Source organism: Melanotaenia boesemani, chromosome 5 (assembly GCF_017639745.1).
Source record: "Melanotaenia boesemani isolate fMelBoe1 chromosome 5, fMelBoe1.pri, whole genome shotgun sequence".
Classification (NCBI taxonomy): domain Eukaryota; kingdom Metazoa; phylum Chordata; class Actinopteri; order Atheriniformes; family Melanotaeniidae; genus Melanotaenia; species Melanotaenia boesemani.
The window spans coordinates 27,907,064-27,930,435 of NC_055686.1; the positions used below are offsets into that span (position 1 = coordinate 27,907,064).

Below are 23,372 nucleotides of genomic sequence, written 5' to 3' on the forward strand. Positions count from 1 at the left end.
AAGCAGAAACGTCTGCTAACTGACACAATGAAGAATCTGCACCAGAAGTTTCTCACAGAACATGAAGACCAAATCTCATACTCCTGTTTCTGCACCTTAAGACTGTTTTGGGCTGTGGCTCCCACAGAAGCTGATCGTGAAACCTGTCAGTGCAGAGCTCATGAGAACCTACAATTCATGGCCAATGCCCTATACAGCCACGGTCTCTCAGCAACAAAAAAACCTTGAGGAAATGGCCAATGCAATATGTGCCATACAAAATCAAAACTCTGTGCATATGGTGAGTGTAAAGAGTGTGTTACCACAACCCATACAATGCTGAGACCTCCTACAAACAGAGACATATCCTTAACCCAGTAGTCTCTGGAAGAAAGTGTCAAAGTTAAAGATGGAGATGAGCCTGGGAAAAGGTCAACAATCACTGTGAAGAAAACTGTGAATATAACAGAAGATGCACTTGCAAGTGAATTCCATGACAGGCTGTTTAGATTTAGGCAGCACATCTTTAATATACAATGGCAGTATGGGGCCTACCGACAGCTAAGAGAAAACGTGAAGACAAATGAATGTCTTTTGCATGTAGATTTCAGTGAGAACTACTCCTGTAAATATTCTCAAGAAATTCAGTCAGTCCATTTTGGAGGGTCACATCAACAAGCAACCTTACATACTGGAGTGCTGTACACTGCAGCTCAACAGTCACCATTGACTTTTTGCTCCATCTCACCCTCAAAGCGGCATGACCCCCCAGCTATCTTGGCCCACTTGGACCCTGTGTTGAAAATGGTGAGAGAGAGGGACCCAGAAATCAATTGTCTCCATGTATTCAGTGACGGCCCAGTCATGGGAAAGGGGCTCCAAATGGTGTTGGGGGTACCCTTAAAAGGTTAGCTGACAACACTGTTGGTCATGGAGGGGATATCCCCAGTGCAGAAGCCATGTGCAAACAGCTGAAAAACATGGGGAATTCAGTGGAACTTTTTTTTTTTTTTTTGAAAGATGAAGAAGTTGAGAGGAAAGTCCAAGAAATGAGAAAACTGCCCCCACTTCTTCCAGTCAAAGGAACATTAAAAATCCACCAAGTTATTAGTCTCTCTCCAGGAACAATTAAATGTCGGGACATAACTTGTCTTTGCCAAGCAGAGAAAGGTGTCCTTGACTGTGGGTGCTATGACCTGAAGGAAGTAAGAGAGGAGGCAAGCCTGTGTTGTGATGATGAACCATCATGGCCTGACGTTATCAAGCCAGAAAATATTGGGCAATGGTGCATTCTTAACTACGAGGATGAACCTTATCCGGGAATCATCTTGGATGTGAAGATGACATATATATGCATAAAAATTGAGTCAATAAATTCTACTGGCCAAGTCCAAGAGAGGACGTTGGCTGGTACAGGGATGACCAGGTTGTTTGCCTCATGAAAGCACCACAACCTCTAAACAAAAGATCCGTCCAGTTAGACAAAAAGTGTGGAAGTTCATAGAAAAACAAATGGGTTAACTGTCTTAATAGAAAACTAGAAACTGTCCTTAATGTTTATGTTGGTTGGGCATTGTTTTTATACTACAATGAGATGATAAATTTGTTTCAGGTTGACGATGTGCTAATGTTAATGATTTGCCCTTTCTTTTTCAAATGAAACGTTTGGTTATAAAATGTAATATGTCCATACTGTTACATGTTGTCCACCCTGTTACTGTTGTGTCCACCCTGTTACTCTTATATATTTTACATTAATTAAATAGAATTTAATAATATTTTGATTGTCTTTGGGGTTATTAACACAGTAAATGAACTGAGAAACTGAAATCTGTTTAAAAAAAAAAAAAAACAGGGCACATGTCCATTGAACTTTCTTTTTGTTGCAAATGAAATGTGTTGAATTTACATTTAGCTTATAATAAAACATGTTTCTTTTTCAAGATAATGAGTTTTTATAGAATTAAAAAAAATCACTGACCAAATAAGGGACATTTTAGGTCTTCAAAAATGTAAAAATTACTATGACTATGCATTAAGAACATGTATCCATCTAGATGAAATTGTCCCACAACCGGGTGGACATTTGGACCATGTTACATGCCAAAAATGTTATCAAAATTATAAGAATTCAATATCCTGAGCTTGACAAATATAAATTTCTTGTATTTTAATAAGCCTGCCTTCAGATTATAAGAAAAATCCTTGCAAAATTAAAACATTTTTAAAAGAAAGTCACAATGTTTAAATGGCACCGAATTGAAGGAATGACCCGGCTGGTGATCCTATATCTTTGTGGCCGATGATATTTCCAACCCTGTCTCCTGCATTTACATTAGGTTGAAGCCAGCTTCATCCATGTACATGAAGTTGTGTAGTGGTTAACTTCTAATTTCATTATACACTACATCCAGAAGACATTTTCACCAAGATACAGTTACATCAAATGTAAACAACACATTTTGTATTTTTTTTCTACAGACATAGAAAATGTATAAAGGTCACATTTACTGTACTATATATCACTTTACAATGTTGTACTGCTTAGTGTGAAGTGCAGTTACTGCATGCTCATTCCTGTTCAACCCGCACATGCTGGTAGCACAGCTCCTTCACCATTTGTTTCAAATGAAACAGTTTACAGCTGCTTCATAATCATTTAGCATCTTTTCAGCACCCTGTCAATGGCTCAGATGCTGACTGTTCGGATGTTTTCAAAGATGCTGTTGTCCTCTATAATGTCAGCTCCAGCTATATATATTGGTTAATCTCATGTTTCACACATTTTTTACAGATTTAGACAAAAAATATCATTTAAATGTATAGAAAATGCTTGACAAATTAATACAACTTGTTCAATATTTTGTATGTAAAGAATTTTCCAATGAACTAATATCTAAATGTTATGGGAGTGAGGCTATTCCACAGAGACACATTATGTTACAGTTTGATCAACATGACATAAGCAAATGATAATGTAGGAAACAGAGAATTGTACATAATCATTTGCAGAATGTTCCAAACACTTGCAACTTGTTCAAAGAAATGAAAAACTGCTCTTTTGTCTGCACAAGTGACACAATGATGTGAAGATTGAACAGGTAGTTTTGAGAATTTCAATTCTGATCTGAGAAATGCAGCAAAGCGACTGAGAAAAATTAAATGTAGATGTTTAAAAGTAGTTGCTATCAAGCTGGTTTGAACTATGTTTCATCATTTTATTACTGGTTATTATTATTTTACTTTTATCCGCAACTTGTCTTTATGATCACTTATTTTTATTATGTATTTATTCTGTGTTCCATTTCTTCTTGGAGTTGATTTGCTTTGTTACAGTAAGCACTTTGATTTGCAATTTTCTCAAATAATGCTATATAAATTAAAATAATTGAATGAGCTTGGATTTAACTATGATTTCCATTATTCCAAATTAATTTTTAATCATTGTTCATAAATATTCTAACATTAACAACCTGTTTGCTGGTTTAGAGCTAAAACTATATTCTGAGGTAAGAACAACTCCATAAATATCTTAAGTCCTGAACAAATTAAAACAATCTGAAGTCACGTTGTTATTCTAGCAACTACCACATTATACCACAAAGAGGTAATAACGATATCAATATTCAACATTTAGCTAATCTACAGCCTTTATGTTATTTGGTGTTGTAAAAAAATGTGATGCTTTGGCTCTAAAGAGCAACCCAGAAAAAAGTTTCTATGAAAGTACATATTCAGGTATTTGACAACTTCATCATATTATCGCTGCATGTAGTTAATATATTCAAGTCACTTATATTTAAAATCAGCAGTCAATAACAACCAGTCTGAAAATGAAAAATAAATATTTTTATTTCACAAAATCAAATTATGTTGAGATTTAATAAAATATTTACTTTGGATATTTAATCATAATTTATATGAATGATACTGTTTTAATGGACAAAAAGATTCAAATATAAAGGAAAACACAAGTAAATCTTCTGATTGCAACACAATGTTAAAATTTATTATTAGTAGTAAATTCAAATGAAAGATATGATTCCTCATTGTTGCTCAAAATAAAAAGTCATAAATGAATACATAATCAAATCAAAAACATAAAAGCCATGTTTTGCCATTATGTCTGAAGTCTGAGGAAAACATGTATGTATAACTCATGTATGTGTTTCAATAAAAATGGGCGATTTACTATATGTATTAAAATCAGATACAGTAAGCAAGCAAACACATTCAGAACATACTCATTCAAACCAAGTGGTAAAAAATAAACCATTGTTTTACTAATAGCATTGTATCTGTTCTAATTGTACAAAATATTTTTTTTCATAAACTGACAACATTTGTCTACATAGGATTGGATGTAATCGGTCATTTTTCAATAAATACACATTTTACTGAAAATGAAAAATATTATTCAGAAGCTGCATTAACAAAATAACTTTGGAGACAGTGGATTAAATTTAAAATCTCTTTGAAAGAGGGTCTCAGTTCATAAAACCTGTGGTTGATTGTAAATAAATATTGACTCTGCTTTTTGCACAATTTCTTGCTGAACCTGTCTGCACAGGTGTAAAAGGCCATTGAGTTCCAACTTTAACGTATGATCTTCGAAATAAAGCCCATCAGCGAGAACATGGTATCTAACACATAGATATGAGTCAGGCCCATGGCTTCTAAACTCCTGAGTTCAATAAAAACATCAAAGGATGGATGGCTCATGAGTTGGCGGCTCTTCACTGGGTCTCTGGAGAAAGTGCCACTCACTGATTCCAGGTAAAGGACCAGCAAAGGTAGTAAATGGATAGGTGGGGCAAGGAAGTAGACCAACCTCTCCTCCACTTTCACAAATCCACCTCTGCTTATAGACATCTGTACCTTCTGTGTTGCTTCCAGAATATTTGCTAGGAAAAACTCCAAAACTGTATATCTAGCTGCAATGTGTGAGTCAAATCTCGTCACATCACTGGTTTGAAGTGTGGCGTATCTGAAAGTGATGCCAAGCTGTTCGAAGTAGAGCTGAACAGACTTGAGGGCATTTTGCAAATCCTCCAGAGCTCGATCGAGGCAGTCAGGATCTTGATGACTGTTTTGCTGGGTTAAAGTTGCAAAAGCTCGGTTGTAGTATGCAAAAGCAGCCCAACAGTGGTCTTCCTTTATGGCTTTGGTGTACATGGTGATGCTCTCTGAAAGTTTTCCCATTTTCTGTAGCTCACTGCCAAACGCAGTGTAATGGTGGAAGTTTGATGAGGGGGATTCTCCCTTCTTGAGTTTTTGCATGGCTTTGTTCAGGTCGTCTTTTAGCCTGATTTTTGGTAGACTTATGGAATCTTTGTTAAATTTGGTGAGGAGCCACATTCCCCAAAATTCATTGAGTGCAGCCACATATGACTCTGCTGGCTTGTTGCTGCCGTCTTTGTACAGATCACTGAGTATTTGCAAATACTGACTGAACATTTCCTCCTTCTTCTTTATATTTTGGATACACTCCAAGTATGTAGATAGGTCTTTGGCCACTGAGGCATCTCTTAATGTTTTCACCATCATTATATCTGATTTAATCTCCTCAGTCAAAACATTTGACAATATCGAAGTCATTTCTTTGCGCTTATTGCTGTAGCGTTTCTGGAACTGCCTGAAGTACATCATGAAGAGACGTTGAAGAGATGAAATGACATCTAGAATAACTTCCAACAAAGACAGACGTCTCCTTGTTAAAACAACGCTGCAAACAGGCAGTTGATGTAGCTCTGACAGATGCTTGGAACAAACAATGAGCTGAGCAGACCCAGGAGAACCTTGTCTAGCAGCGCGACCAAAGGCCTGAGCCTCCACACGAGCGTTCCTGGGTAGGAAGGTCTGCACAACGAACAAACCTCCAGCTTTCTTTACTGAGTCGCAAATCTGAAGGTCTGTTCCACGACCTGCCAGGTTTGTGGCTATGATGATGTCTCCTGCTTCAAGATCCTTCGAAAAGATTGCTTTGTTGTCCATGTTGTTATTTATGTAAAGCTTTTTGTGTGGGACCTTATCTCCCAGAGCTCCGTGGAAAGTTTTTGCCCATTTGATTGTCTCACAGATGATCAGCACAGCTCGTTGACCCCTATATGGTGCTGGTTTGGTTTGTTCAACAACAACATCACAGATTTTCTCAATCCATTTATTTTCATTCTCCACAATCATTCCTTCAACCTCAAACAGCTTTCTACGTTTGAAAGAAGGTATCTGACAGGTTGTGATTCCCTCATAGATTTTCTGCAAAGTTTCGGTCTCTGCTTGTTGACCAAGAGTTCCAGACATGCCGTAGATCTGACTTCCATACTTCTGAAACAAGCCAACACTGGACATGTAGTTGGTGATGGCTGTCATATCACTCAGCTTAGACCCATGTTTCATTTCCAGAAACTGGTGCAGACCATCTGCCCATTTCGTGAAGTTTTCAACAACCCCTGTGCAGCTGTAATCCACAGGAATTATTCCATGTCTCTCCAGGACATATTCATGATCCATTTGCATGGTTTGTGCATGGAATGCATTTTCAATCCAAACCTTTAGTTTAGATTCAACCAAATCTGAGAGGAATCCTGGGATGAAGCAGCTACTTTCAGAGTCCTTCAGTTGGCATGGTGTAAAATGCAGAGCCCCTCTTATTTCTTCTTCTGCAGCTCTCAGCACACTGTTTTTGTCGGTGTACATGTACTGGCAGAAACCTCCGTTGACCAACAGCAGGGATACTTGTCTCTGCTCATTTCCTCCTTGTGGTTTTTTGTGCAGTTCTTTTATTTCTCCATCTGTGCTTTTGCAGTGCAGAGCAAAGTGGCATGATGGGTATTTTCTCTCAACTGTTTTGAAGAACTCAACCAGCTTGTCTGCAGGAACGTTTGCTATTTTTTCCATTAAAAGACTTGGGTTCCTTCTTATTTCCCTAACTGATCCTTTGGCCAGTACACCAGCTTCCTCTGCTATCTGAAGAACTGAAAACTCATTGATACCTTCGTCTTTAATCTGTTTAGATACAACTTGATGACAGGGGTATTTTCGTCCTACAGTCGTCTCTGTGTTGATCTTACTGTACTGATTAACTGTGGCCCATATGGATGCCAGCAGTGTGTTGAGATGCTGCAAAGCAGGCATGTCACTGCTTATGTACACAACATGATGACCCTTATCTAACATCAAGGAATCCACCTCATCCACTATAGCACACTGGTACGTCCTATTCTCTAAGATGCCCATCCTTTGGAAGTGGTGTCTAAGCCAGTCTCCAGCAAACTCTTCCACAGTACCATAAACAACTTGACACTGGTAGCACTTTTTTAAGTCACCATCTAGTTTGTTGATGTTGCAGTCTACAGTGATATTTAATAACTTATAAAATTCTTTCCAGTCATCCAAATCTCTCACTGCTAGAACTGGTGAGCTCGACATGATATCTACTTTTTCTCCTTTCATAGCTCGGAACGCTGCAAACATTGCCACAATGCATGACTTCCCTTCTCCTGTGCCAACCTGAAGTAACCGCCCCGTTGTGGAAAGAGCCATGAGACACCAGCTCACCATCTGAGTCAGTCGCGGTCTGTATTTGGCTGTTTTTTCCACTGCATCACAGATTCTCTGCAATTTTAATTTCAGTTCACTCTTCTCTGATCCATCCTTGAGTATAATCAGCTTTTTATGAACCGATGACACAATATCTTTTATATCATCTAAAAGCTTTTCATCAACTTGGTTTAACTTTTCATGTCGGATTTCCTGAATAATCTCGTCCAGTGTCTTTTGTTCATCTTTTGATAAGTGATTCTTGAGCTCTTCATCTGTTACAGTCTTGTCTTGGACCAACTCAATAAGTGTCTGTCTTGATTTTGATCTCCAGCTGGAAGTAATAAAGTTTACTTCAATGCAGTGTAACATTTGCATGAGCCAGTTGAACAGATGGGATCTGTCATTTGTTGACGTAGATTCAAATCGGATCAAAAGAGCATCAAACAAGTCTGACACGTCCTCTGGGCTCCACTTGATATTTGTAACCAGTGCTTGAAGCTTCTGGAGAAGCTTTTCCACATCATTTGTAGACAATGAACTGAGAGAAGGATGTAAATATATAAATCTGAATATGTGGTTGACTCCAGGATTTGGGTTTGATTCATCCATTTTGTAGAAAATTGTCACTGGTTAAAACATAAGTGGAAAATGGTTTTAAAATAGCTCCTTTGAAAGAAATTTCACAAACTTAACTAAGTACACATTTGAACAAGGGTAAATTCAAAAAGAAAAAAAAAAAGATTTACTCTGTTACTCAGTAAAATTCAACATAATTAATGTATACACTAAAATACACTAAATAAAACAAGTAATAATAAGTTTGCTGCTTTATAGCTATTTTGCTATTGTTGTATCACATTAATTATCGTAGTAATGTGTTACTCACCTGTTATGAAAACAGGAAAGGTAAACGACGGTGCATGCCTTCACCATACCTGAGAGAATCTGCCACCTGTGAGCATTTTCCTTCTCTTTTATATTAGCTTTGCTTCTGTTTCTCTTTTGCCAGCTGTACCTGGGCACCGCCTCAAGGGATTTTCCTTTCTTTCAATTTTCACTTACTTTAAACTGAGTTACTTACTTTAATACAAAAGCCAATCAACTATGTTAGGTAACCTACCAATGTCAGTTCAAGACTGTACTGCAGCAACAAAAGTTGATCATATTGTTTGTGTAAAAATCTATGTAATGTGGTTAAACCTAAAACAGTTTATTTGCTTTAAAAATGCAATTTTATCTTTTTTTCTGTTTGTATTTCTAGACCTCAGATTTACGGTCTTTTAGAATTTATCTAGTTTGATGCCCTCAAATGACAACATAATGTATTTTAAGTTCATACTTATTTATCTATATTCTTTACTGTTTATATGATATCTATCCTACTGTGTGGAGGTCTTGTGAAAAATCTATAAAAGCCCTCTACAGCTCATTCTCCCACTTCAGATAAGAGCAAAAAGGTCAATAAAGCAGGATACACAGAACACACAAACCTGCTTTTTATAAAATCATGCACATTAAAATTTATGAACTTGGTTAAATTTAAAACAGTCCAAATAATGTACTGTCATGATCATGAAGTATTTATTTGTGTTTGTGTTCTGTTTAAGTTCTGTCATGATCTCGGTTTGTGTCATGTTTTAGTTTTGTCTTGATTTTGGTTTATAGTTCTGGTTTAGCTCAGTTTCCTGTTTTCCCTCATGTGCTCTGTGTTTTCTGTTCCTGGCTCGCTAGTTCACCTGGTTTGATTTCTGATTCATTTCACCTGCTCCTAATTTCTCCCTCTGTGTACAAATACACCATAGTTACCAGCACAGTTCTGTCTCCTGCCTGGTCTGCCTGCATTTGGAGCCTCTTCTCTGCTGCACACGTGACGTGTCCAAAGCAAAAACTAATCTATTGGCAAAAAAATATCCAGAGCGTTCACAGAACGGGAAGGAGGCTATAAGCTAAAAGGAGATCTAAAAATAATAATTAAAAAGCACACACACACACACAAATTAAGAACAGCAATGAAAGTATGTGCATATCATGCTGTGGGTCGACATGTGGAACAGTTTGCAGCAAGACATAAAGCAAAGCACAAACATATATTTAAAATGAGGTATATAAACTCAAGTCTGACAAGATTTTTGGATGGTAATATTAACATAATCTCATTATTAAAAAGCAGAGTAAAAATCCCTAATATCATTCTGGTGCAATAGATTCCTACCTGGGACATCATGCAGCCCTCCTCCTCCTCAGCCTTTTTATTTCTGCTATGGTTGGTGACTTTGGTATAATAATATACCCATGCTGGTAGACAAACATTGTATCATGTCTTGGCAAACTTGTTTTAAGAGTTCAAAATCCCGAACAAGAATCTGTGTATTTATTTTGGTTTTTCTTTCATTTTCTTGACAATCCAACAACTTCTCAGCAGTACTGCATCAATATCTGTGACCACTAGCCTAGAATTTGGTCTCCTAATGAGCAGCATTGAACATAATGCCATCAGTTAAGAGAATAAAATCTAACCAAATATATTATACATCCATGCTGGTAAAGAAGCAGCATTAAGTTGTGGTGCTCAACCATTAAAACAGATGACTAATCAGTTGTACTAAATAACTGTACTTGGAAAAATTAGTAAAAAAAAATATTGCACAGTACTGTAAACTTTTTTTTATTAACCTGTTTATTAACTCTCATTCTCCATTTTATTTCAGTGTTTTCTGCTCTTGTAAATAATGTCTTATCTTTCTTTGAACACAGTTCACGGTGTAGTTTTCAAATGCAGGTTAAATCTTTCTCATGCAAAGAAGCTCTGTGTAAACACAGTCTAGAAAGGTCTCCTACTTCTCTGGGCCTTATTTAAAATCGTTATGAAAAAAAGTGGAAAATTATTATGTGGCTCCATTAATCTAAATTTAAAAGTCTTTCTGGACACTTTGCCTTGCAGACTAAAGATGAGACAGTTATCAGCGGATAGTTTCAAACTTCCAGCATCTTTTCTGTATTATCTAAATATTGAACATCTGTTGCCAGTGTGCAGCCTTTGCTATGCAAAAATACTTGATAACATACATTTTGATAACATCATCCAATTTTTAAAAAGCAGAGTAAAAACCCTAATATTATTCTGGTGCAATAGTTTGCTACCATTGTACGGCACTCCTCAGCCTTTGTACTTGTTTTTCTGCTACGGTTGGTGACTTTGGTACATAATACACCCATGCTGGTAGACAAACATTGTATTGTGTCTTGGCAAACTTGTTTTATCACAGTTAAAAATCCCCGACAAGAATCTTTCTATTCAGTTTGGTTTTTCTTTCATTTCTTGACAGTCCAACAACTTTTCAGCAGTACTGCATCAATATCTGTGACCACTAGCCAAGAATTTGGTCTCCTAATGAGCAGCAATGAACGTAATGCCATCAGTTATTTACCCATAAAAAATTCACAGCTTTTTTGGGTCATAATGTCTTTTGCACAGGTTTTCTTTCTTTTTTTATTTTATTTATTTATTTTTTTTATCGTGCGAGTTTGAGTTTTATTGGTCTACAAAGTATATTTGGCCTCCTGGATGGTCATCTTTTTGTTTCTGCTGCTCATTTTGTAAAGGTCTGCCTGACAGAGTGTAACCCCTGCTACACTGGGTGTGTGTGCAGCACATTAGAGCTGCGCCGCGGCCTCCGCTGCTATTTGCAGCCGTTTTAGTCAGTGGTTTGGTTTTTACCGGGTGCACCGCAGCACATATCAGAAGAGTCCCAGAAGTGCATTGTTGCGGCGCTCCGCTAAAATCACAAGATTCTCCACACCTCCTTTGATTTCGTGATCACGCGGATCCTTCTAGATGGACTGCACTTGCGGGCGCACCTGACATGCTCCAGGTAAAAATTGCCGTGCCACGGAGGTCGGAACAAAACCGTGGTTAAGCTGTAATGTGGCACACACGCACCCAGTGTAAAGGAGGGGTAATGTTGGTAGGACTCCCATGCAGAGAATCCTCTATGTGTTTTGCCCCTGCCCTGTTAGGTGTCCACTAAATGTGGGTGGAGTTTTAAAAAAGCAGAGTCAAAACCTTAATATTATTCTCGTGCAGTAGTTTGCTACCATTGTACGACACTCCTCAGCCTTTGTACTTGTTTTTGTACGACAGTTGGTGATTTTGGTAAATAATACATTCATGCTGGTAGACAAACATTGTATTGTGTCTTGGCAAATTCTTTTTATAACAGTTAAAAATCCCCGACAAGAATCTATGTATTCAGTTTGGTTTTTCTTTCATTTCTTGACAGTCCAACAACTTCTCAGCAGTACTGCATCAATATCTGTGTCCACTAGCATAGAATTTGGTCTCCTAATGAGCAGCAATGAACGTAATGCCATCAGTTTTTTACCCATGAAAAATTCACAGCTTTTTTGGGTCATAGCGTCTTTTGCACAGGTTTTCTTTCTTTTTTTATTTTATTTATGACAGACATAGTCTGACATTTCTGACACACTTTGACCTCCAGTTTGACTGCTGGGTCAAATTGACCCGAACAGTATCTATGTGACATAAACATGCAGGGGGTGATTGCAAATATGTGAGAGGAACCATTTTAATTTCATATGTTGATTACACTAATTAAGGCAAGCAGAGGAAATTCCATACTGAAAAAATACTTTAAACTATTTTTCCTAGATCTTCAAACTTTAAAACAGGTCAATTTGACCCGTAACATAACAGGAGAGTTAATTGGTAACAGATAACAAAAAAAATAAAAAAATAAAAAAATAAAAGCACTGTACTGTAGACTTAAAATTTTTAACTTGTTTATTACCTGTCATTCTCCATTTGAGTTACATTTTTTTTCTGCTCTGTGTAATTTTTGACTCTTTTAATGATCTTTCATTAAATAGCTTTGGATTAATTTTAAATATAATTCTTGTGTCTTGTGTTTACCCTTTTTTTCTTGTGTTCTGTTTGAGGTAAAGGACTTGCCATCCTGAAAGGTGAAGTTCAGCTCACAGTTTAAGCCTTGAATTACAGAGCTTCATGGCATTTTGATGAGTTATTATAAACAGGCACTTTAATTGAGGATTTTTATTTATTTATTTATTTTTAAATCACAAGCAAATGCCTCATAAACCACTAGTAACCCAAACAATGTAAACTTTAGTCTTTGGTGAACTTCTAGTCATGATTACTGTGCTGCAGTGATCACTGCCTGCAGGAACCTCCACTCCCTCATTAGGTTCATCTGTTCCACCTGCTCTCACTCTCTCCACCTGGTCCCCGCCCTACTTAAACACAGTCTCTGCTTCCCTGCCAGATGGTCAACATTGCTAACCCTGTTGATATCCAGCGTTCATCCTTTGTTTCGAGACTCCTGTTGCCAACCTTGCCACGTCTCCTGGATTTCCCCATCCCTGATTCCCTGTTGGATTTTCCTGCCGTCTGCCTTCTCTGGATTTTGACCCATGCTTTGGACTGACCACTGAGCCTTGCCTGTCACTGATAAGTAACCTGTTTTCTGCCTTCTCGTGTATGACCCTGCCAGCCTCATTACAACTCTTCTGGATTATTGGATTTTTCCCTGTTCATGTCTGGAGTCCCTTTTTCAGGATCCTGTTCCCCACAGCATATAAGAACCTTGTTGTCACTCCCTGCTGGAGTCTCTGAATATTGCCTTGGAGCCCCTGTTTCAATAAACACAATTCTTGTTTTAATACTCCATCACTGTGTGTGGCTAAATTTCCGGGTTCCCCCCCTTGACAACTCATTACACTTCTGCCATCTATTGGACTAAATCCTAACAGCACTGTGCTCAAGTTTAAAGACACCATAGGACTTGATGTACAGTTTTTGTCTGGATTTCATCCTCTAGTAGCCAAAGACAGAAATCGAATTAACAAAGAATTTAATTTACTCCTAATTTTATGAGCATTTTCTCATTCCATTTATTCAGCAGAGTTAAAAAACCTACAGAACAAGGAACAGTTTGGTGTGTGCGGTGGCTTGTGGAAGAAAGGAAAATTACTAAAATGGATAGCAGCCTGAGTTGTGGCTGAGACAGCACTCTGTTAGATTTGTGTTGTCTCGCTAAATAAATTTTGTTAAATTGCTTTTGTTATTACATTACTGAACACTGAAGTTATGGAGGTTTTTGTGATCTTTGTTACTGAACCTTTCAGTGTACTTCTTACAACCTCTCAGTACAGATACACTAAGTACATCACTGCAAGTGGGCAGAAAACCGCATCTTGCAACAGATGTTAAGCATGAGGCATTTGCCTGTTTTTGTTGTCAGAGACGCTGAAAGTGACTTTAAGACAGTAACGAGTAGATGTTTGTGAAGCATTCCCCTTGTGGTCTTCAAATTTCTCACCACAGCCAAAGGAAGAAGGTCAATTGTGGTCCACCCTGGCGAGAACTGTCTGCCACTTCAGGCACGTCTTCAGAACTTTTATAATGTATGTCTTCCACAAAAGGTGGAAGAGCTTCATTCAAACTCTGTTTGAATTTTTGTTACTGTTTCTCTCTTGTACAAGATTTAATAAATGTATGTGTTCATCACTTCTACCTTTTTAGACTCTTATTGATTAAAGAATTTCCACCACAAATCTTAGTGCTGTGAGCAGAATTCCTCCATTACTGCTGGAAGATCGACAACCGGAGCCTAATCAGCCTGGGATACCAAGTCTCCAAATTTTCCTGAGGAGGTCCACTGGAATCCACTAACATATTTTATACACAACTGGTAAGGAGAAACAATTTCTTTTTTTTTTTTTTTTTTTTAAACCTGTCTTGTCCAGCATCGTTGCTAACAGAATGATTGTCTGGCTGCCGTCTGGTGCTGGGCAATTTTACTCTATCAAGCAGGGATTTATACTACATGTATAAAGTCCCTCTTGATGAAAAACTTTATTAAATCAGACTCTTAATGCTGGACTCGACCGGAGGGGACAGAGAGAGAGAGAGAGAGAAAAGAAAGTAGAGAGAAGAGGGAGGGGAGAGAGAGGGACAGAAAGGGTGTGGGGAGTGCGGGTGGGGACTTGAAACATCATACAGAAGACCATGTAATCCATACTACTTACAACATATATAGCTACGATCATCCTAGCCAGTAGGTCATTACACAACTAGTTGATAATAGTAACAATAATAATAATAAGAGTAAGAGTAATAATAATAATAAGAACAGAAATAATAAAAAAAAGAAAAAAAAATATGATAATAGATATAAGTGAAACTGCTGTATTCAAGAACACGCGCAGAGAAACCTGTGTGGATGTGTTGGAGAACTCGGCCACACGGCGACGCAAAGACTGTGTAGAGACGTTCAGGAAGGAGTGACCATGCAGAGTGATCATGCAGATGCCACCTCACTTGAACAGAGGCCAGAGTCAGGCCAGCGGTCCCGAGACCCAGGCCACCAGCCCCCCCGCAGGCAACAGATCCCGACCGGTCCACAGAGACGACCACTCGCCCGCCCAGGAAGGCAGCAGCAGGAGACCCCAGCAGGAGCCGCCCCGCGGACACAGGGCACCGGCCCCGGCGGGCCGAGGCCAGCAGTCCCCGACCCCCCCGGGCACCGGCCGCCCGGGACAGACGGGGCAGAGGGCCCGGGCCCAGGAGCGCAGGGACACCCCCCTCCCCCACAGGAGAACAAGGAGAAACAATTTCTTTATATTTAGATTGTGAGAAGGGTTGTTGAAGGTTCAGACTATCCTATAGAGGCGTGTAGGAAGTTAGAGGTAGAGTGGCTAGACAAACTGATTGTCTGTGTTCTGTGAAGACATTTGCAGAAATAAAGAGAGCGCCAAGTTAAAGGAAAAGATAGATAGAAAAGAGAAAAACCCAGACCCAGACGTGGATGATTGTCCCCCAGCTCTGCAATGACAGCCATAACCTCTCCAGCCAGATGCAGCCCAGCAAGCTCTACTTCACCGTCCGTACAGTTCATCATCACACTTTGATAAATGTTCATTACTCCTACCTTATTAGACTCTTATTAATTAAAGAATTTCCACCACAGTCTTCCCTGTGGCAGGAGGTCATTTACATATATGTTAATTAAATGTTTTGTTCTGTTTAAATGGGAAAGTTGGTTGAGTGTAAAGGACATGAAAAAACACTCACCACCACCTTAAACTGGAATTATATTAGCTGCGATATTTATGTTGTTGATTTGACACCTAATGTAGTTGCTTTGTCTCAATATTTCTTACTGCAGTAAAATACTCCCATTTTAGAGATTACATGAAAGTACATAAATAAGATGTTTTCTTTTCACATTCTCTTGTCAATAAAAATGTGAATATTAAGACTGTCCTTCACAACTTTTGCTTCTGAGATGTGGTGTGATGTTGCAGTTCAGTTTTGCCTTAAGCACTGCGCCAGCTAGCAAGCACATATCAACACACTGGCCATTTCGAACGTGCACAGTGGCTGATTTAACAAAGAAAGATATTGGCAGAAGTGAAGGTAAGAAAGAGGGAAAGAGAGCAAGAGTCAACAAAAGAGATGTTTTGCTCACTGTTTGGATATTTGGATGTTTGGATATAGTTAAGTAACTATTTTTTTAGGATTGGTCACTATTTTAAAACAATTGATATTTTTTAAGATACAGTACTTGTAAGTATCTATTATTATTATTATTATTATTATTATTATTTTATTTTATTTTAAATAAATTTATGGACAATGTTTCATTTATGATCTGTGGGCTTCAACTTGGTAGCTCTTTTATACACTCATCAATGTTTTTAATTGATTTAAACTGGTTTATCTTTTATAGGATATTGTGGAGATTGCCTGGTGTGACTGGTATGAGTGGTCCTCTCTCCTTTCCCCTGTGGTGGCTTTTATTTTAAATTGAAGTGTGTGTGTCTGTGTGTGTGTGTGTGAGAGAGAGAGAGTGTGTGAGTATATGTGTGTATTTCTTTTTAATTTATTTCTTTTTAAATAAAGTAATAACTGTGTGTGATTTCACCTTTTACCAGTTGAGGTTTAGAGATCTTATTTATAATGGTTTTGTGGTGTTCTTTTTTTATATTTAATCTATTAAAATATATATTATATATTCTATTATTATATATTAGAATAATATAATATTCTAACATAATTAGCTGTTTTACTGGCTTGAAGCTAAAACTGTATTCTGAATTAAGTACATCTTAGTCTATATCACGTCCACAACATGTTGTAATGCTAGCTGTAACACATTTTACCAGAGAGTAGTAATGATATTTACCCAGTCTTCAACCTTTATGGCCTATTTGTAAAAATGTGATGCTTTGGCTTTTAAAGAGTATTCCATAAAGACTTACTGTGAAAGTATACTGTATGTTCAGGTATTTGGGAATTATGTTTTACAATTTGATGCATTTTTACTGCATATTGTACATATGGTCTAGTCATATATCAGTAGTCAATAAGAAGCAGTCGATTTGTATTAACTTTTTTATTTCCCATTCAAGTTCATGTTTAAGTTTACATTTATTTATATAGCACATTTACTGCAACCCCAGTTGCCCAAAAGTGCTGAACAAAAAGAAACAACTACAACTTAAAACACTAAACAATAAAACAATAAACAATAAAAATCTGTAGAAAAAAAAAAGCTAATGAGATAAAAATGTAATAAAAAGTAAAAGCAAGCAAATGTCAAGCTCAGTTATGTTAGAAGCCAGTGCAAAGAAGTGGATCTTGGGCAAGGATTTAAAACCAGAAACATACTGGGCAGCTCTAAAGTAAAAAGGTAAACTGTTCCACAACTTTGGAGCAGCAACCGAAACAGCTCTGTCATTCTTGGATTTGAGCTTAGACCATGTGACCTTCAGAAGGAGCCGTGTAGAAGACCAGAGCCCTGGCTGGAGCATGCTGTTACAGCAGCTCTGACAGATACAAGGGAGCTAAACCGTTTAAGGCTTTAAAAACAAGTAATAAACTTTGTACTGAATCCTAAAACTAACAGGAAGCCAATGCAAAGTAGCAAGCACAGGGGTAATGTGATCACGTTGCCTCCTTCCTGTAAGCAACCGAGCAGCTGCATTTTGAGCGAGATGCAATCGGTGCAAAGATGGCTGATCAAGACCATAATACAGGGAGTTGCAGTAATTGAAGTGGGACATGATGAGCAGGTGGATGACCTTTTCTAGGGCTTGTTTAGGCAGGAAGGGCTTTATCTTGCCAAGCAGCCTCAAATGAAAGAAAACACTTTTAACTGCTGAACTGACCTGCTGGTGGAAGTTAGAAGAGCTATCAACAATCACACCAAGATTTTTCTCATGGACAAGACCAAGAACACTTACAGCACCATTTAGAAGTTCAAAACTTACAAAGATGAACACAGACAGGGCCACATTGCACCAAGTGTGTCAGTTTGTTTGTGGTCAACTGTGTAACATGCTGCTGTTAAGTCTAAAAGAACCATTACAGCAAGACTTCCAGAATCAGTAGTTAAAAGAAGGTGATTAAAAACTCCTAAAAGTGCAGTTTAAAAGTGCACATAATCAAATTATCTTAGAATGTTCATCAGAAAATAATTTCTCATTAAATGTGAATTAACCAAAACATACTTGAATGATTCTGGTAGTATTAATAAACAAAAGATTTTACAGTGCTTGAAAACTCAAAAATGAACAAGCTTTTTTCCCAACACAAAATTTTAAAAAAAGATCAGTATGAAAGTAGATTAAATAGCGTAATCAAAGATGAGGTCCAAATATCTTACCCACTAACGAAAAAAGTATACATAAATTAATAAACTATCATATGATGGAATGGAAAGCCACTTTTTCTTCGTGAAATGTAGGGAACAATAGTTAGAGGAAAAAAGTGATTTAAGATAATAATAAAAAATAAAAATGGATTGTCAAAAAAAGTCAAAATCAGATACAAGTCAAAGCAGCGCTTATTCAAACCAATAACAATAACGATTATACTCTATTTCGGTTCAACAGCTGACTCAGTTGGCTTTGTACAGTTAAGATCACAGGTGTTCTCCAAATCCAAAAAACTAATTAATAGTGCATTAACAAAATCATTTCAAAGGTAATATGTTTAACTTAATTCTGAGAAAATGCTATTTGGTTAATGTAAGTCTGTGCTTGATTTTTAGTCTTAAACTTTACACCACTGAATGCTCAGTTTTGTGATTAACCTTTCTGCCCAGTTACTGGAAAAATTCTCCTCCAAACTGAACGTACACTTCTGCCTATCCCTGAAATAAAGCCAGCCAAAGAAAACCGGGTATCTAACACATAGATATGAGTCAAGCCCATGGCTTCTAAACTCCTGAGTTCAGTAAAAACGTCACAAGATGGATGGCTAATGAGTTGGCAGCACTTCAATGGGTCTCTGGAGTAAATGACCCTCACTGATTCCAGGGAAAGTAAAACCAAAGGCAGTAAATGCTCCAGTGAAACAAGGAAGTAGACCGACCTCTTCTCCACATTCACAAATCCACCTCTGTTTATAGACCTCTGTACCTTCTGTATTGCTTCCAGAATATTTGTTTTGAAAAACTCCAAAACTTTGTGTCTGGCTGCAATGTGTGCGTCAAATCTTGTCACATCACTGGTTTGCTGTGTGGCGTATCTGAAAGTGATGTCAAGCTGTTTGAAGTAGAGCTGAACAGACTTGAGGGCATTTTGCAAATCCTCCAGAGCTCCATTGAGGCAGTCAGGATCCTGATGACTGTTTTGCTGGGTTAAAGTTGCAAAAGCTCGGTTGTAGTATGCAACTGCAGCCCAGCATTGGTCTTCTTTTATTGCTTTGGTGTACATGGTGATGCTCTCTGAAAGTTTTCCCATTTTTTGTAGCTCACTGCCAAAAGCAGTGTAGTGGTGCAGGTTTGATAAGGGGGATTCTCCCTTCTTGAGTTTTTCCATGGCTTTGTTCAGGTCGTCTTTCAGCATCGTTTTCAGTAGTTGGATGGAATCGTTCTCATTGAATTTAGTGAGCAGCCACATTCCCCAAAATTCATTGAGTGCAGCCACATATGATTCTGCTGGCTTGTTGCTGCAGTCATACAGATTATTTAGTGTTTGCAAATACTGACCGAAGAGCTCCTCCTTCTTCTTTATATTTGGGATGTGACATTCCAAGTATCTGGATAGTTCTTTGGCCACAGAGTCATCTCTTAATGTTTTCACCATCATTATATCTGATTTTATCTCCTCAGTCAAAACACTTGACGATATCAAAGACATCTCTTTGTGCTCATCACTGTGGCCTTTCTGGTACAGCCTCAAATACATTATAAACAGACTTTGAAAAGATGACCTGACATCTGTAACATCTTCCAACAAAAACTGACTTCTCTTTGTTAAAACCAGAAGTTGAAGCGGCTCTGACAGATGCATGGAACAGACAATGAGCTGAGCAGACCCAGGAGAACCTTGTCTAGCAGCGCGACCAAAGGCCTGAGCCTCCACACGAGCGTTCCTGGGTAGGAAGGTCTGCACAACGAACAAACCTCCAGCTTCCTTTACTGAGTCGGAAATCTGAAGGTCTGTTCCACGACCTGCCAGGTTTGTGGCTATGATGACCTCTCCTGCTTCAAGATCCTTGGAAAAGATTGTGCTGAAGTCTGCATTGTTGTTTACATAAAGCTTTTTGTGTGGGACCTTATCTCCCAGAGCTCTGTGGAAAGTTTTCGCCCATTTGATTGTCTCACAGATGATCAGCACAGCTCGTTGACCCCTATATGGTGCTGGTTTGGTTTGTTCAACAACAACGTTGCAGATTTTCTCAATCCATTCGTTTTCATTCTCCACAATCATTCCTTCAACCTCAAACAGCTTTCTACGTTTGAAAGAAGGTATCTGGCAGGTTGTGATTCCCTCATAGATTTTCTGCAAAGTTTCGGTCTCTGCTTGTCTACCAAGAGTTCCAGACATGCCGTAGATCTGACTTCCATACTTCTGAAACAAGCCAACACTGGACATGTAGTTGGTGATGGCTGTCATATCACTCAGCTTAAACCCGTGTTTCATTTCCAGAAACTGGTGCAGACCATCTGGCCATTGCCTGAAGTTTTCAACAACCCCTGTGCAGCTGTAATCCACAGGAACTATTCCATGTCTCTCCAGGACATATTCATGATCCATTTGCATGGTTTGTGCATGGAATGCATTTTTAATCCAAACCTTTAGTTTAGCTTCAACCAAATCTGAGAGGAATCCTGGGATGAAGCAGCTACTTTCAGAGTCCTTCAGTTGGCATGGTGTAAAATGCAGAGCCCCTCTTATTTCTTCTTCTGCAGCTCTCAGCACACTGTTTTTGTCGGTGTACATGTACTGGCAGAAACCTCCGTTGACCAACAGCAGGGATACTTGTCTCTGCTCATTTCCTCCTTGTGGTTTTTTGTGCAGTTCTTTTATTTCTCCATCTGTGCTTTTGCAGTGCAGAGCAAAGTGGCAGGATGGGTATTTTCGCTCGACTATTTTGAAGAACTCAACCAGCTTGTCTGCAGGAACGTTTGCTATTTTTTCCATTAAAAGACTTGGGTTCCTTCTTATTTCCCTAACTGATCCTTTGGCCAGTACACCAGCTTCCTCTGCTATCTGAAGAACGGCAAACTCATCAATACCTTCATCTTTAATCTGTTTAGATACAACTTGATGAAAGGGGTATTTTCGTCCTACAGTCGTCTCTGTGTTGATCTTACTGTACTGATTAACTGTGGCCCATATGGATGCCAGCAGTGGGTTGAGATGCTGCAAAGCAGGCATGTCACTGCTTATGTACACAACATGATGACCCTTATCTAACATCAAGGAATCCACCTCATCCACTATAGCACACTTGAATGTCCTCTTGCCAAATATGTCATTCTTTTGAAAATGCTGCTGAAGCCAGTCTCCAGCAAACTGTTCCACGGTACCATAAACAACTTCACACTGGTAGCACTTTTTTAAGTCATTACCTTGTTTGTTGATGTTGCAGTCCACGCTGATATTCAATAACTTATAAAATTCTTTCCAGTCATCCAAATCTCTCACTGCTAGAACTGGTGAGCTCGACATGATATCTACTTTTTCTCCTTTCATAGCTCGGAACGCTGCAAACATTGCCACAATGCATGACTTCCCTTCTCCTGTGCCAACCTGAAGTAACCGCCCCGTTGTGGAAAGAGCCATGAGACACCAGCTCACCATCTGAGTCAGTCGCGGTCTGTATTTGGCTGTTTTTTTCACTGCCTTACATATCTTCTTCAAGATTAGTTTCAGCTTACTAGTCTTTAATTTATCATCTTGTATAGTCAGCTTTTTATGAACCGATGACACAATATCTTTTATATCATCTAAAAGTTTTTCATCAACTTGGTTTAACTTTTCATGTCGGATTTCCTGAATAATCTCATCCAGTGTCTTTTCTTCATCTTCTGATAAGTGATTCTTGAGCTCTTCATCTGTTACAGTCTTGTCTTGGACCAACTCGATAAGTGTCTTTCCTGATTTTGATCTCCAGCTGGAAGTAATGAAGTTTACTTCAATGCAGTGTAACATTTGCATGAGCCAGTTGAACAGATGGGATCTGTCATTTGTTGACGTAGATTCAAATCGGATCAAAAGAGCATCAAACAAGTCTGACACGTCCTCTGGGCTCCACTTGATATTTGTAACCAGTGCTTGAAGCTTCTGGAGAAGCTTTTCCACATCATTTGGAGACAATGAACTGAGAGAAGGACGTAAATATATAAATCTGAATATGTGGTTGACTCCAGGATTTGAGTTTGATTCATCCATTTTGTAGAAAATTGTCACTGGTTAAAACAGAAGTGGAAAATGGTTTTAAAATAGCTCCTTTGAAAGAAATTTCACAAACTTAACTAAGTACACATTTGAACAAGGGTAAATTCAAAAAGGAAAAAAAAAAACATTTAGTCTGTTAGTCAGTAAAATTCAACATAAATAATGTATACACTAAAATACACTAAATAAAACAAGTAATAATAAGTTTGCTGCTTTATAGCTATTTTGCTATTGTTGTATCACATTAATTATCGTAGTAATGTGTTACTCACCTGTTACGAAAACAAGAAAGGTAAACGACGGTGCATGCCTTCACCATACCTGAGAGAATCTGCCACCTGTGAGCTATTTCCTCCTCTTTTATATTAGCTTTGTTTCTGTTTCTCTTTTGCCAGCTGTACCTGGGCACCGCCTCAAGGGATTTTCCTTTCTTTCGATTTTCACTTACTTTAAACTGAGTTACTTACGTTAAGTACAGAAGCCAATCAGCTATGTTAGGTAACCTACCGATGTCAGTTCAAGACTGTACTGCAGCAACAAAAGTTAATTATATTGTTTGTGTAAAACACTATTTAATGTGGTTAAACCTAAAACACTTTATTTGCTTTAAAAATGCAATTTTATCTTTTTTTCTGTTTGTATTTCTAGACCTCAGATTTACAGTCTTTTAGAATTTATCTAGTTTGATGCCCTCAAATGACAACATAAGGTATTTTAAGTTCATACTTATTTATCTATATTCTTTACTGTTTATATGATATCTATCCTACTGTGTGGAGGTCTTGTGAAAAATCTATAAAAGCCCTCTACAGCTCATTCTCCCACTTCAGATAAGAGCAAAAAGGTCAATAAAGCAGGATACACAGAACACACAAACCTGCTTTTTATAAAATCATGCACATTAAAATTTATGAACTTGGTTAAATTTAAAACAGTCCAAATAATGTACTGTCATGATCATGAAGTATTTATTTGTGTTTGTGTTCTGTTTAAGTTCTGTCATGATCTCGGTTTGTGTCATGTTTTAGTTTTGTCTTGATTTTGGTTAATAGTTCTGGTTTAGCTCAGTTTCCTGTTTTCCCTCATGTGCTCTGTGTTTTCTGTTCCTGGCTCGCTAG

General features: G+C 38.0%; 2 protein-coding genes across 2 annotated transcripts; both read right to left on the bottom strand.

The window, feature by feature from the left end:
* Nucleotides 1–3,956: 3,956 nt before the first annotated feature.
* LOC121639984 (protein translocase subunit SecA-like) lies at nt 3,957–8,445 on the bottom strand. Its single transcript, XM_041985603.1, has 2 exons — nt 8,408–8,445; nt 3,957–8,147 (listed from the first exon to the last, which is right to left on the bottom strand). Exon 2 carries the CDS (start codon nt 8,128–8,130, stop codon nt 4,576–4,578), a length of 3,555 nt encoding a protein of 1,184 aa, XP_041841537.1. The 5' UTR covers nt 8,131–8,147; nt 8,408–8,445; the 3' UTR covers nt 3,957–4,575.
* Nucleotides 8,446–16,946: 8,501 nt separating this feature from the next.
* LOC121639985 (protein translocase subunit SecA-like) lies at nt 16,947–22,557 on the bottom strand. Its single transcript, XM_041985604.1, has 2 exons — nt 22,527–22,557; nt 16,947–22,177 (listed from the first exon to the last, which is right to left on the bottom strand). The coding sequence occupies exon 2, from the start codon at nt 22,012–22,014 to the stop codon at nt 18,652–18,654; it is 3,363 nt and encodes a 1,120-aa protein (XP_041841538.1). The 5' UTR covers nt 22,015–22,177; nt 22,527–22,557; the 3' UTR covers nt 16,947–18,651.
* Between the last annotated feature and the right edge of the window lie 815 nt (nt 22,558–23,372).

Bases quoted from the DNA above. Each gene is read 5' to 3' on its own strand.
- LOC121639984 (XM_041985603.1), bottom strand. From the start codon at position 8,130: ATGGATGAATCAAACCCAAATCCTGGAGTCAACCACATATTCAGATTT.
- LOC121639985 (XM_041985604.1), bottom strand. From the start codon at position 22,014: ATGCAAATGTTACACTGCATTGAAGTAAACTTCATTACTTCCAGCTGG.